This window comes from Dromiciops gliroides, chromosome 6, assembly GCF_019393635.1.
Source record: "Dromiciops gliroides isolate mDroGli1 chromosome 6, mDroGli1.pri, whole genome shotgun sequence".
Lineage (NCBI taxonomy): Eukaryota > Metazoa > Chordata > Mammalia > Microbiotheria > Microbiotheriidae > Dromiciops > Dromiciops gliroides.
In genome coordinates this window covers 158,534,239-158,550,307 of record NC_057866.1, presented here as the reverse complement: position 1 = coordinate 158,550,307, position 16,069 = coordinate 158,534,239, and the positions used below count along the sequence as shown (strand labels likewise).

General features: G+C 40.2%; 1 protein-coding gene across 3 annotated transcripts in view; it reads right to left on the bottom strand.

Annotated features, from left to right (window-relative positions):
* LOC122732648 (hedgehog interacting protein) overlaps positions 1-13,384 on the bottom strand; it is a 141,085-nt gene extending 127,701 nt beyond the window's left edge. For 2 of the 3 annotated variants that reach the window (XM_043972929.1, XM_043972930.1), the window contains exons 1-2: positions 12,525-13,384; positions 5,857-6,052 (exon numbers count right to left, since the gene is read on the bottom strand). In XM_043972929.1, coding sequence (XP_043828864.1) covers positions 5,857-6,052; positions 12,525-12,806 — 478 coding nt within the window. In that variant the 5' untranslated portion in view covers positions 12,807-13,384. The remainder of the gene's footprint in view (positions 1-5,856; positions 6,053-12,524) is intronic. The other variant, XM_043972928.1, reaches the window with a different exon arrangement.
* Positions 13,385-16,069: the final 2,685 nt, after the last annotated feature.

Below are 16,069 nucleotides of genomic sequence, written 5' to 3'. Positions count from 1 at the left end.
TCTGAAGATTAATGAGTCTAAATTCATAAAATTTCTTTCCAAGGCTTTGGAGGTACCATGACTCTTTTTTTAAAAGTAGAATTCTAATACAGAATTACTTCTGGAGTTTTTATGAACTCTAGAAAAATTTGATAATAGAAATATGATGATGTCTAAAAGAAAGGGCATTTTCACAACAGAGGGAAATTTTAGATTTAATTCTCTTCTAATAACTGGATTAATTGTGACTTTTAAAGGACTTGACTTTGTGGTGGCCAGGGGTGAATTAAATCTCTTTGGCTGGAAGATCACCCACCGAGGGAAGCAGAATTCTTCTAGGGCATCATGCTCTCATTTATGGAAGGGGAAGAAATAATTTCCCAAATGGTACCCTTATGCTTCAAGGAGTAAATGGGTGAGTATTTTTACCACCAGAGAGTGTTTTGCTCACTCTGGATCAGCATAATAAGTAAGATCAGGTCTGCTAATGATGACCATATGCTGATTACTCTTCCAGCTGCATATTTTTAGCCCAGATGTCTTATCAAATGTCCTTGACCTATAACTAATAATACTGCTGAATCATGAACATAGCCCTACTGTATCCAAGGCACTCTGTAAAACTCTGACCCATAAAATAAATACCCTTGCTGGATCTTGAACTCTAGCCTTTCAACATGGATTCTAGAGAAAATGTGCTTTCTTCATTGCATAAGCTGCCCTACATATGTGAGGAAGAAGTGACATATCCGCTGCCTTTAGGCAGGCATTCACGTTGCTTTTCTACTAGAAAAATTATGTGGCCCTCTCCACACTTTCACCTGGCCACCCTGGGACTACTCAGATGCATTTACCAGATAGCTGGAGGAGATCAGGGGCTGATGATTGCCATGGACCAGAGGGGAAGCTAACTGCTATCTGACCCATGAGCTTGAACTTACTTAGCACCAGACTTCAACCAACTGTGCTATCAAACCCTGGTCATGTGATAACATAATGGCTTCTATTGCAAAGACAACAGGGTAAGTACTTAAAAATATAAAACAGATAAAGCAGAAAAGCCAACCACTCTGACAGACTATTTCTTATGAATGAAAAACAAGGTGTGTAACAGCAGCTTACTTGTGCTCATTCAAGTCAAAGAATTAATAGCCATCATGGTATAGTGGAAAGGGGAAAAATTATTTTTTTAAGGAATTCTTTTGTTTTTTTAATCATAAAAGTATTTTATTATTTTCCAGTTACATGTAAAGATAGTTTTCAACATTTATTTTCATAGGATTTTTACTTCCAGATTTTTCTCCCCCCCTCCCTTTCCTCCCCCCTCCCCCAAGATGGAAAGCAGTCTGATATAGGTTATATATGTACGGTCACATTAAACATATTTCTGCATTAGTCATATTGTAAAAGAATCAGCAGAACACAAGGGAAAAACCTCAAAAAAGAGAAAAAACAGCCAAGAAGTAGAAACAGTATGGTTCAATCTGCATTCGGAATCCATAGTTCTTTTTTCTGGATAAAAAATTATTTTTAATGAAAGGCTATATGGTGTAATGGGGGCAGCTAGGCATTGCCATGCATAGAGCACCTAGCCTGGAGTGAGGAAGACTCATCTTCATGAATTCAAATCTGGCTTTAGACATTTTCTAGCTTTATGACCCTGGGCAAGTCACTCAACCCTATTTGCCTCAGTTTCTCATCTGTAAAAATGAACTAGAAAAAGGAAATGGTGAACCACTCCAGTATCTCTGCCAAGGTCACGAAGAGTCTGACACAACTGAGAAATGACTGAACAACAACAACAATAACAACAACATATGGTCTATAATAGAACTTGAACTGGGTTTGGAGGAGGAGGATCTAGGCTATATGACTTATTATTTTTGTGGCCTTGAGAAAGTCCCTAATCTTTCTGAGCCTCAGTTTCCTCATCATGAAAATAAGGTGTTTGGACCATATGACTTATGATGTCCCATCTCTTTCTAGCACTCTGAGCCTATGAAGTAGGTTTGAATACTGGCTCCAAAGTTTATGAACAGTGTGACCTTTAGTAAGTCACAACTACTCAGGGTCTCAGCTTCCTTATGTATAAAATGAAGGGACCTCCTTGCAGTTGAAAATCTTATGACCTATTTGTTCTTACATTAGACTTGATTCTGTTTCTAATTTTTAAAACTATTTCCTGGGTGCAAATAAGGTATGCTTAGATCCTGGCTACACTACTTTACTACCTGTGTGTTCTCGGGCACATGTCAGTTCTTTGGGCCTCAGACTCCTCACCTCTAAGATAAGAGTGTTGGTGTCAGTGACCTGTATGGTCTTTTCTAGCCAATGTATTACTTGGGAATAATTTGGGAAGTGATGGTCTTCCATGCATCTTTGCCTAGTGTTGCCTTCTTGTCTGTCTTCTCTTTCTCTTGGGAGTAAGAGTACTCCTCCAGTCTTTTGGCCTTCTAATTGCCCCAAACTCTTTGCATTTGAGATACATGCTTGCTAATGTGAAATTATTTCTAGAAGCTTCTGAAAGGGCAGCCAAAGCTATCTTCTCCCTCTTCTGTGATAAATTCTATTACATTGAAAGAAGGGAAAAAAGATGGTTCTGTAGAGGAAGAGCCAAGCAGATTCCAACTGCTAAGATGAAATTGGTTATCCCACAAATAAAATGAAAAATTCTATTCACTGGATTTCACGTGAACATTTCTAGTTATGTGGTTTATAATTCTTTTGATATTTTATTGTTTTTTTCTTCTTTAAAAAACCCCATCTTCTGAATATCCTTCTTTCCTTTGGCAATTATAGGTAGTATGGAGTAGGGGATATAGAGTAAGCTTTGACAAAGGAAGACATGGGCTCAAGTCCTGTCCTTGACATCTACAGGCTGTGTGACCCTGGGCAAATCAAGTAACCCCTCAGTGTCCAACACAGCCATCCAAGACAGAGCAGTTGCTGACCTGCATTACTGGAGAATTTTTTTATTGGAAGTTCTCTCTACCAATAAATAACAGATCCACCATACTCCCATCACCCTCCCCCTACCCTAAAAAATCCTGCATTTTCCCTCTCAAACAGATCCTTTGAGTTATTTTCCTCTCAACTTTATTGACTTTTAGGGGAGTAAGCTTATATTGCTTCTTAATGGTGTATCATGATTTTTTTTTGTCATCCAAATGATGAATTGGCTTTACTAAAAGATATAAACAGAGTATGGTGCTCGTCTCATTTTCTAGTAAATGATGAAAAACACACTCATTTCCTTGTAATTATGATATGTGTGACCCTGGACAAGTTAGTCCACCTCTCTGGCCCTCAGTTTCTTCATCTGTAAGACAAGAGGGTTAGACTGTTAGGGTCTTTCAAACTTTACACCTATGTTGGGAGTGGCAAATGTTTTCTTCTTTCCTTTAGAGGAGGATAATTTGATGATGAAATGGACTTGTTGGGGGTGGCAAAAGAACACTATACACTTCCTTTTGGTATTTCTTTTTTTTAAAGAAGTTTATGAATACATTTTTGGACATGGCCAGTGTGGGAATTTGTTTTGCTTGACTATGCATATTTATTTAAAGATTTTGTTTTTCTTTTATTTTCACAATGGGGAAGGGGAGATGAGAGGGAGAGAAAAATAAATGATTGCTAATTTAAATTAAAAGAAATGTAAACCCCCACTAGGGAGCCTATGATTCCAATAATCTCTGTGATCTGGGGAGCAGTGATAGGGACAGGGGATGGAGTAGTACCCAGCACTTTATACTTTGAGGGAATCTTAATCCATGTGCCAGTGTTTGTGCTGTTCAACAAATCAATTAACCATGTTGGGGATAATTAATGCAACATCTTTTTGTTATTACAGTCCACTCTCAGAATACGTATTTAGAATGATTATTAGCATCTGATTGATGTAGGAAAGGCGCCTATTGGAGTTGGTGCTGAAGCATGCAGGCTGCTCTGTCCAGCACTAAAGTTATGCTTTCATCTGGTTATCTTTCAAGGCAACCTGGGTGGTCACAAAAAGCACTTGACATCTTGATGCACTTCAGCGGTTTTACATATACACAAACTTTGTAGAAAAATAAATTTGTCATTCGTCACCACATATGTTGATCTGGGGAGCGAGGGGTCCTGTGGATCGGGCTCCTGTGCTGTGCTACTCAGTCTTTCTCCAAAGAGGCTTCCTTTGGGAAGTTAAAATCACTCCCAACATACAACGGAAAGAAAACTCCTCTTCTCTCCAAAGGCATGACTGCCCTCTTTTTCCATCCCACTTTCAGAATCAAGGATAGAAATGCTAAGTAGCATCCGAGTTTCTCTATTACTTTAAACCTATACTAGAAAAGCATCGCTAACCAGCTTGGACCAAACATTTCTGATATCTAATCTGTTACTTCTTCTCAGCAGGCAGTCTTGGCAGCTATGACCTAGTCTGCTGTGCTTTGGGGAATGTGATAAGGAGCAAGAAACAGCTGGCTTAAGAGAGACTTAGAAACATCTCTGCAGTTTATAAAGACAATAATAATATTTTCATATTTGAATGAGTTTAGAGACATGTTAAACCACACCAAAGGGAACAAGCAACTCTATTCAAAATGTTTTCTCAAGTCAGTAAGAGAGCACTGCAACCCTACCCTCCTTATCCCCTACCCCCACCCCCATAACAAAAGCACCTAAACCCCATATATTTGAAAGCCTTTTTTTTTTAAAGAACAGAGTGTACCTTAATTATTTAAAAGTCCTCTTCTAACCTCTCTCACACAACTCTGGGGTTTTAAAAAATAATACTTTTAATCTTACAAATAGTGGTTTGTTTTCTGTGACTTTGGCTAACTGATCAAAATGTTCTCCAGTAGATGTTACTGCATCTTCAGAGAAGATGTGCGTTTCATAAACTCTAGCAAAATGAAGTGCTGACATTTTGAATGGAGGACTTTATCCATGCCCTTCAAATCAGGCTGTGGTACAGTAAGTGCCTCATAGTTAATGAGATCATAGGATCATGGATTTGGAGCTGAAAAGGTACCTTAGCAGACACATAGCTCAATCGATGTACCTCTCATTTTGCAGATGAGGGAACTGAGGCTCAGAGAAATAAAATGACTTGTCCAAAGTCATTGGAATATTAAATAGAAGACAAATGAAATCCTGGGATTAGAAATACTTAATGATCCAGCAGAAAGGTGACTACCTATTTTTCCCCTTGGTATTCATTATTAAGAAAACCCAGGGGCGGCTAGGTGTTGCAGTGGATAAAGCACCAGCCCTGGATTCAGGAGTACCTAAGTTCAAATCTGGCCTCAGACACTTGACACTTACTAGCTGTGTGACCCTGGGCAAGTCACTTAACTCCCATTGCCCGGCAAAAAAAAAAAAAAGAAAACCCAAATTTCTACTACCTCCCTTCTTCACTAGGGATTGCTTCTGAACATAATATATTGAGTAGTACCTAGTCTTGTTCAAAAACAAGATATGTTTTTTGACCACTTATGTATTCTTTCTAATGGCAGATTTCATTCCTATCTTATCTGTTATACTAAGATTGGTGGACAATCCTTCAGCTTAGCAAAGGGTGAAAGTATCTTGGGAGCAGATTATGAAGAAGACAGTCTGTCTGGCATTAAAAATTTGCCATGCATAATCCAAAGTTACTAACAAGCTGATCTTCTGAACAGCATGACAGAAAATACCCAGAAGTTTGAATAAGGTTAATTTATTATTTGGCTGACTAAAAAGCATAATCACAATGCACCATTAAAATATTGATGCCCTGAAATAATCACACAAAGGAGCAAATACTTCATTTGAAAGGTGAGAGAAATCTTATGCAAGCAAAAGCTAGCCCTGCAATGCAGACATCTGATTTCAATATTCTGCAGTTGCTTTTACCTGGAATGTGGCCTCTACATGTGTAATAGAATTCTTTGCAATAGTCTTCGCACAGCAAGGGCAGTGCTAGCTCTCTTTCAGAGGCTTCTCCTCTCTCAGGTGAATGGAACAGATTCTGAGAATGTGGTGAGCAGTGGGCACATCGGATCTCCTCCAGGAGTTTCACACACTCTGTGTTGTTGGTAACAGAAAATATCTGCAAGCCAGAAACCAGAAACATATCTGTGATCTCTTTCCCATTCTCCAGGAAAAGCTGCTTTGTAACAACAACCCAATAAAAGAGGGCTCAGTTGGGCAGCAAAGTTATTTATCAGAACCAAGGTTATCATAACATAGTGAAGAAGAGAACAGAGAACTCAACTGGGAGATAGGAAGACCCGAGTTCAAATCTTGCTTCTAAGTGTACTGTCTGACCATAAGTAAGTCACACTAAAACTCTCTGAGACTCAGTTTCCTTGTTTGTAAAAAGGGGATAATAATACCTGTAGAACCTACCTCCCAGGGTGGCTGGTGAGGCTCCAAGGAGATGATGTATATTAAATGCTTCATAAACTTTACAGCCTTATATAAATGTCAGTTATTATCCCAACATAGAAATCCTAGATATCTAGTTTGTTTGAAGAGATAGGAGATGGCCTAAAAGACTTGCCCTTACCAATAAAAATGTTGCATTTGCCCTTGTCTCCTTTGCTTGTGAAACATTAGGGACTAATTTAATACCCCATGACTATCACTTACTGAAAAGCATACATTGAGTGCAAATGTGACTATCAAATGACTATATAAAAAGAACATACAGCCCTATCTCCTACACATATTTTAAGTTCTATATGGATTTTTTCTCCTGAAATTCCTGGTTTAAATGAATAATTGTAGATTCTTTGGGTGGAAAATTGTTTTTTCTTCTAAGGTCATGTATGTACGTCCTATGGTTCTTCGTATTTAGCTGTTCCTATTACAGAAGACTTTACAGTTGATTTTATTATTTTATGAATATCATTTTATTTGATTCATATGCTATAATGGTACATAGAGGAAAAAAGAAAAGTAACCACATCCCCTCTCATTCCCAACACAATAATATCTCAAGCTGTTATGTATATTTTTTATTGATCACTGTATCTTAGCCTGGGGAAAAAAGCTTCATATTTTTCATCAGGACTATTATACACATAAGCAAATAAACATATGAATGGACTATAATCTTATAGATTACAGTACATAATGAATTTCATTAGAAAATGGTATATATTTTTCATGTAACATTTTGTTCTTTGTGCTCACTGAGAAGTGTTTTAGATTTTTTTTTTAACCATTAAGGAAGCCCCTCATGAACAAAATAGGGAGTGCCTAAGCCATATTAACATGTTCTTTTCATTTGATATTATAAATTCCTTTTATGTTTTTAACAAATCCATCGAGTGATATAACGGCAATAGAAATACCTGAAATGTCAAGAACAGCACTGTCCAAACTCAAGAATCAATATTACTATTTTTAAAAGTTCCTTATGCATACTAGAGAATCTATACATATTTCTTTGGCTTGTTTACAGAAGAGAATTTAAGGACTGTTTTTGTACTTAAGTACACATTTCTATATAAATATGAATACTTTTAATTCTATGTTGTTTCTCAAAATCAAATTGTTAAAAGATTTTTTGAGGGAGAGAAAGAATCAACAAGAAGTTCCCAACTTATTCTATTCTTTAGTTTGAAAGTAGATGTTCTAATTTGAATAAATCATGATGCTCCTTTTAAAGAAAATAACAATGTTCTGGTTTATATGAGATTTTGCATCTAAAAGAGCAAAGAACATTAATTGTTTTAGATAGCTTGATATACGGGTGTGCTGAAACATTAGTAAAAAGTATAACATCCACAAAACTCCAAAAGAAATGTTCCCAATTGGGGAAAAAAAGAAATAAAGTTTATAATTTATTGTAAATATTTGATTGAGATTACATGTATAAACAATTGTGACATATTTGAAATACAAAATTCCAATAGAAATAATTGCACTGGAGCAAAAAAAGAACTATGATTTATGATTTATTGTAAATCTCTGCTTATATCCAGAAAAAGTTGATTAACCCAAATCATTTTAGATTTTTGCTCACTTTACTTACATGACAAGTGGTTAAGTGGTTAAGATTTTCAAAAAAGAAACATATACAAGACACTTAGAATTTGCATTCCAAGAATTTTTAGAATGTCTTCGATTGTGCATACTTTGCCAGACACCACCAGATCTATGCAATATTCTATTTTTCCATCTCTGTAGCCTACACAGTGTTGATCACTGAAGCAAAGCATCAAGAGAAAGAGCATTAAAAGAAACTAAAGCCACTTTCTTTGGCTTTGTGAAAAATGGGTGTTTAATTACATCTGATTTCATGTAGTCCATGTATACTTACATTTTTAATAACTGAAATAAAACCCTGCCAGCTGCCATTCAGGAGGAGCTTGATTTTAATGCTCAAAGAATTTGGTCCTTTACAATTTTTGGAATGTGCCTTGGCCACAAAATAACCCATCAAAAGATTAAGTAACAGGATTCAATAAATTATCTGAAATCAAGTACAATATTATTCTTTTTTAAGTTTCATGCTGTTCCAACACAGCAGGATGCTAACATTTTGCTCTGTGTGAGGTCCGCAGTGTAAATACCTATCTGAAGATAGATAGAGTCATCATTCTAGCTTAGGTTTCAATGAACCAGTGATCTTACTGAAGTCAATTAAACTGACTTAGTCCAAAGCTGAAACGCTGTTTTGGACAGATCGCTATGGGTGTGAACTGGGGTATTTTGTCTTCTTTAATAGCATATACACAAATACACATAAATGCACACATCTTTCTCTAAGCCTGACAATGTCATCAAACTTAACAAGAAATGGAAGCTAATTTCCTTTCTTGACTTGAAAAAAAAAAGTTATATGCAAAACCACTGGATGACAGTGGCCTAAACTGGACTTTGGAAAACATGTAAAACTTGGAAACATTATTATAGCATGCCTAGTAATGATTACGCTCGCTGCTGACTAATTTATAACATCTGGGAGGTCATCCTTTACTCTCCAGCCACATGAAAGTAAAACTCATTGAAGAAAAGGTAAGCAAAATACTGGAATCCACACAGAAAAGTGTGGCCTACCACGAAAGCTCATCAACAAACAGTAAAAATCAGTGACAGGGACCTTCTGTATTTCTTTCTTTAGCAAGGAGCAAAGAAAAGGAAGTAAAGCAGCATCCACATGGGCCTGATGGGTTGACAAAAAGGGGGGATAAAGCATGCCAGTATATTAAGATGTTGTCTTAAAAATCTCAGGGTGGACTAGAATTTATTTCTAAAAATCCTACGTCCACAAAGTTGTTCAGCTGTCGGGTAACACACATGGTTCTTCTGGACCCTAGTGCTGGATTATGTCATTAGAGAGTTCAGTTTCAATTTTAGGCTAATATGTAAATAGATCATTGTATTAAGGCAGCTGTTAAAGGGAGCCCAGGATGAGTTATTTGTTTAGTTAGATGTGTCCAACAATAGCCTTTGTTCCTGAAAGAGCCAGAGCAAACACATGATTGTAAAAGGGCACACTTGAAAACAATTACTTTTCACCCATTCCTTGACAGCCTTGGCTGTGAAGCCACCCAAGGTAGTGGAGACACACACACACACACACACACACACATACACACATACTCACACACACTGAAAAGGGGGGAGCCTCCTATGTCAATCTACCCACAAGTCGTTTTAGAGATGCTGGCATTTGAAGGTTGGAGATGCTGATGCCTTTGGAGGATGGTAAATGGAATATTCTGGAGGTTGTAATGCAGTTAAAGAGCTTTGTTAAAAATAAAGCTATGACAGTGTAACTTCACTGATTGTGGAGCAGCTTACTGTTGAGGTTTTGAAAAAAAAAACATATAATATCATCAGCATTGCCCGGATATTTTGACATTAATATGAAACACTTTAGTCCAAAAATGATACTTAAGAGCATCAACTGAGCATGCTCAGTAACTTTAATATTCTGAACTCTTGTAAATGTATGATGGATACTGTCCTAACAGAACAGGAAGATTTCAAAAAGTTTTTTTTTCTTTCTCTTTTTGCAAAGATCTATAAGTACCTCCACAGTGAACTTTAAACACACCTTTCTAATGGCTATCATCTACCCTGAATGTGCATTATTAAAAATTACCTAGCCATATTTATAAGTCGATAAGCCTTAGAATAAACATTACGGTTTAATGGGTAGATAACATGGTTTTAAAATATCATTAAAACCATAGGACAAACATGTCTTAAAAAGAAATACTTAGGAATAGCTCATCAAGTAGATAACCTATCTTTATTTTGAAAGTGGTTTGAGAATGGTGGGTTTATGGACTATTTGTAATGGGAACAAATATCAAGACCCACAGGATAAACTTCAACCCATAAACCCATTTTTAAAATGAGGTGGAGAATAAAAGTGAGAAGGAAAGAATTTGGCTTTGCCAGTTTCTTGCTGCCTGTGTGGCCTTGGGCAAGTCACTTCAATTCTTCCTGCTCTCCATTTCCTCATCTACACAGAGAGGAATGGACTAGATGACCTTTTAAGGGTCTCTTCCAGCTCTAAATATATGACCCTTTAAGTAACGGAAAACATTTTTGAGAAATGTTGTGCCCATCTAAAGCGAGAGAACCATTTTTATAATGAAATTTAGTTTTAAGGGACACAATACTGCCTCCCACCTCTTTTTCCCAAATCGGTCAAGTACCTGCCCCTATTTCTCAAAGAATTCAGTGATATATGGGTTTTTCCAGTTCTTGGTGCCCTGATATTATCCATTGCAAGTAGGGCGAGTTAAAGATGCATTTCCAGCCTTTCCTCTGAATTTCTTGGTTATTTTTTGTTTGTTTGTTTTAGTTTGGGTTTTTTTGGTCCCCTTTCATGATCATTAAAGTTATCAGAATGTAGTTACTTTGTCATCTAATTCTATTACAATCAAAGAGCTTAATGCCACTTTCTGGGTAGGAGAAAGGGATATACTGCTTAGAATCTCAGGCTCCTACTGCATATGATAAGAATAAAGAGAGAGGCTGTAGCTGAAAACCTGTAGCAAGACAGTTCTCACTCATCTGGGAACAGAGGGACTAGGACAAATGCTCCCTCAAAAGCCATGAACATTTGGACAGAGCTGGGGACTGAAGGAGAATGATGTTCTCTAGTTTCACCCATTAGTGAACCAACTAACAACACAATGGTGTTGTTGTTATTCTTTTGCCATAAGCAACAGGGCTCTGTGTGTGGGCAGCAGTTTAGTAGGGAGGAGGATAAGTCGACCCCTTTTTGTCCTATTGATTTTTTCCTATTTGCATGACTTGAGCAAATTAAATGATGCAATATGGCTTTTTGTTACAAAACAAAGTGAGAGATACCACCCAGACACATATGTTGATTCGTAAGAGCTGTTTACATGAGAATAGAGTGAAATCTACCGTGAACTAAGCATAAAAATTAGATTCAGCCTGGGTATTTTTTTTTATTATGCTTGGGCCAGCAAGACTGAAACACAAGTTTTCCAAGAGTCTCTCAGACCTTGACAACTGCAGTGTTGTAACAGAAGAATTCTTAATTAAACCTAAAATGGAAAGGGGTGGGGGCGCTAAGACACCTGATTGTTTATTTCACGTGCAGAGATTGTTAATGACGTGATCCGGGCCCTCCTCCCCCCCCCCCCCCCCCGCCAGTGTAGAGTAAATTCCCCCACATAACTGCAGTGCACGCCAAAGAATGAATATATATCTCAGTATACACATATCAGTATATGTATGTATTTATGTGTATGCATGTATATGTGTATATGTATGTATATATATTTACCAAGCAGAAATAAGCATTTATTGAAATTAGCATATAAAACGATTATATGCGTGTATATTATATATCGACACCAGTGTAATGAAATTACCAGTCTTTAAAAGTCCCAGTGACTAGAAAAAGATCTTTCTTTCTAAGTAACTGCGATCCGGAGTCTGGATTTACAATGACATGGGGGGGGGGGGAGTGGGGAAGCGATAATGAATCTTTTCCCCATTTTGTGTGTGGAATGTGACAGCAAAAATCTTTCCCTGGTTTTCAAAGCTCTCAAGCTTGGTTTGACTCTAAGTACAATACTCCCCCCTTGGACGGAGCTGGAGATCATAAACCACCCATGTTCCAACATCCTCTCTTATAGTCAAACCTTTCCCTAAACCAAGCACGTGGAGAAAACGGCACAAGCCTTTTCTATCCCCAGAAAAATAAACCGGAAACCACAGTCACCTTAATTTACAGTTTTCACCGAAGCCAGTGCCTGGTTTAATACGAAACACACGCTTCATCTCGATACTTTTCAAGTGTTCACATAGGAAAGGATGATAGAATCGCAGGAAGTCAAACTTTCCTGAGCCAGAAGGTGACCTAGCAAAGCATCGTGCACAGGGACTTGGGGAGAGGAGGGGTCGCTCCCTGCACCCCAGAATCCATAAAAACAATAATACAAGTTTTAATAATAATAATAATAAAGTACCTCAACACAAGTCTCGTAGTTCTAGACTCTCACAGAGAACAGCAGCACTGCCAGACCCCTTTCAGCATCCTACTGCCTATTTGCCAAGTTTGCACCCATGCCTACCTTGGATTCCATGTGCAGCAGAGATTGACTGTCAGTCCTGGAGCAGCAGGAGAGCCGAGGGTAGAAGGCACCGCAGACAGCTTCTGCCCCGCTTAGGGATTCTAGCTGGGACATCATCTTCCTATCCCTCCTTTTCAGCCGCTTTGGTGGGTTCCCATTCAGACACCTTCTCCTCCGTGCACCGGTCCCTTCGTTCCTTTCTCCAAACTTGGCATCTCCTTCGAAGAAGCCCAGAGCCACAGCCACGAGCAGCAACTTAAAGGACAACATCTTCAGCATCATCTGCCCAGCAGCAGCAGCAGCCGAAGCAGGAGGAGGAAGAGGTTGAGACGTGCGTGAAGGAGAAAAGGGGCTGCTCCCCTCACTGTCCTGCCACACAACCCCTGGAGCAGAGAAGGGGACGGGGGCTGCAAGGGTGGCAAAGAGGCCGAGGGAGGCAGGGAGAAGGAGGAGGGATCCGAGCAACTTTGTAACAAGTTTAAAAAGGCACCGAGAAAAAGGGTCAAATGCCTTAAGGGAGCCCAAGGATCGAGAGCGAGTTTAATTTGTGCCAGGGACGCTCTCCGTGGTGGTGCCAGTGTCAAATGAGTTAGGGGACTTCGGGTGCAGCCTGCGAGTGGGACGAAGAGAAGGAGCAGAAAGATGAGGAGGAGGCGGCGGGGGCAGTGGCGGGGGCAGCTGCGGTGGTTCACTTGTTGTCCATGTAACGGGAGTCGCGGAGGTGAGACTGGAGGAGCAGCAGCAGCAGCGGCGGCAACAGCAACAGCAGCAGCAGCAGCAACAGCAACGGAGGCGGAGGCAGCGCTGGGATCTAGATGATGCTGCGATCTCCTCTGCCCGCGGCTGCAGCTCCTCACACCGGCTCTCATGTTTCGCTCCCTCTTTTCTTCTTCTTTTTAACTAGCGCGCGGGGAGGTGCTGCCACCGCGCGCCCCTTGACGTCACCACTGCTGCTCCCGCGCCCCCGCCCCGGGGCAAGAGAAGGGGAGGGGAAAGTGTTCGGAGCGGGGCGGGGTGGAGAGTATGTATGCAGGGTGGTTTGGGGGGCGGGGCGGGGAGAGGGCGCGTGCCCGCCAGAAGGGCTCGCGCCTGCAGAGGTGAATGTAGCCACCGCCGCTGTAGCAGCGTTGAGGGGTCTAAGGAGAAGGGGAAGGGGCCAGAGCAGCCAGATGCTCTCCTGCTCTTATCAATGCGGAGGAGTCTGGGGTGGAGGGGTGTGTGTGTGTCGGGGGGAGGGGTGTGTGTGTGTGTGTGGGGGGGGTGATTGCAGTTAGACATCTCATGGCCCTATACTGGAGCTTACTCCAGTAGACGCGAGCCGCAAGATGCTGCAGCCACAAACAAGTGACTGATCCTTAGTGCCACATCCCGAGCTCCCCAAAGAAACTAAGTGAAAGTGACCCCAGGGTGGGTGTAAAGGGCGGGGGGGGGCGAGGGCAGGAAGGGGAGAAGATGTGAATTCCTTACTCGTCTTCATACCCTGCCTCTTGCTACCTTGTGCTGGGAGCAAAGGTGTCCAGAGGGGGTGGGGAGAGGCAGAGGAGGAATGGGATGAGGTGGGGGGAAGGCGGGGGCAGGAAGAAGCTGAAGGGTCCGGCGGGGGCCAGAGAGACCAGGAAGGAGGTCAAGAGTCTCTGTCCATGAATCCTATCATCCTTGGCTCGCTGAGCTCTTAGCTGATTTCAAAACTGAGTAACTAACTATGGGGCTACTTTTCAAAGGTCCCCCTTTCAGGTTTTGTTTGTTTGATGGTTTTGTTTTCTTAAAGAAGGTGGGAGGTCCAATTTATGGCATACTTCCCTACAATCATTCTATCTCCCCCCCCCCTTTCCCTTTCCACCACCCCACCCCCATGCTCTCCGCTGAGAGCTTTTGAAGTGGTTTGACTCTCACCCCAGGAGTAGCATACACCTGCCAAAAATGGGACTTTCAAGGATCTACGTGGTCTATACAAGTTCTGGATGTAGGAACTGGCGGTCTATTCAGATCGCTGTGTTTTATGGAAGGGTATCCACATGTTCTGCCTGTTTGTAGAAATAACTTTATCTGTTATTAACCTTGCCAAGTGAATACCTGGTCTTGTGGGAATCACAGCTGATTATTCCTTTGCTCTAAATGGTAAAGGAAGGTCTGAAAAAAGGAGGGTGCTGCATAGCCGGCTTGGCACAGCTTGGCAACAGAACATTGGCACCTGTCCAGGACAAACTTGCACAGGATAAACTAAATATTACATCGAATCTACCACTGAACCCAAAAGGATAAGCGACTACCAAAACAGGAGGCAAAAATTGCCAAGATTGTGTGGCACCCAACTGGCATGACCCTGAGTCACTCCATTCCAATTCTGAAGGGTGGGTCTTTAGTTGCCATGGTCTGTGCTTATTTGTTTGAATAAGTTCGATATAGTTAACTTGATTTGTAATTTAGATTGAAATAAAAAATCCGACATACCTCCAGACTGAAAAAAAGTGTTCTCAGAGGAAAGGGCACAGGATTGAGAGTTAAAAGGTGAAAGATCAATAAGTCAATAAGACAAGTATCTGTTAGGTGCTTACCATGTGACAGACACCCTAGGAAGCTCTGGAGATTCTAAGATAGGTTAACACATTCTATGCCTCTAGCAGCTCACATTCGAATAGGAGAGACAGCATACATACAAGATACTTTCAGAGTAGATTGAAGGCAATCATAGAGGAGGAGGCTCTAGAAGCTCAGGGTGAACAGGAAAGCCATTCTTCAGGAGATAACATTTGAACTGTTTTGAAGGCAGCCAGAAAGTCTAAGAAGGGGTATGAAGAGGGAGAAGAGCATTTGAGGCATGGGGCCCAGCCAACATAAAGGGCAGATTAGATGGAATTTGATGTTCAGTTAAGACTGGGAAAGCCTTCACTCTGGCTCTACCACTTGCTATTTGTGTTACCTTGGGTAATTTCTTGCATTTCTTTCAGCCTCAGTTTCCTTGTCTGTAAAATATGCTAGTTGAATTTGCACCAACTCAAGGTTCTGTCCAACTTTAAATACCCTATTTTTAGAAATCAAATAATAAAGTTCAATTGAAGTTTTCTTCTCTTGAATAAATAGAAATACTCTTATGTTAACAAATAATGTTAAAATTAGTTTTATAGGAAATTTGCAAGATGTCAGTATATAGAAATATGAGAAATTTCTCTTAGTGGTTCTCCTATTTTTGCATTGGCGGTGTTTCAGCATCATTTTTTTCCTTTTTATTTTTATGAACTTGACAAATATCAACACCAACATTTCCTCATATAAACCCCCCTCTCAACACCCTGAAAAAGGAGATTGCATGACTCTCCCACAGCTAGGTGGCACAGTGGATAAAGCACTGGCCCTGGATTCAGGAGGACCTGAGTTCAAATCCAGCCTCAGACACTTGACACTTACTAGCTGTGTGACCCTGGGCAAGTCACTTCACCCTCATTGTCCTGCCCCTTCCCCCTCCCCCTGGAAAAGAAAACGACTCTCTACTGTTTGCAGCATATATTTCTATATGTGTATATGCACACACATGTGTATACATATGT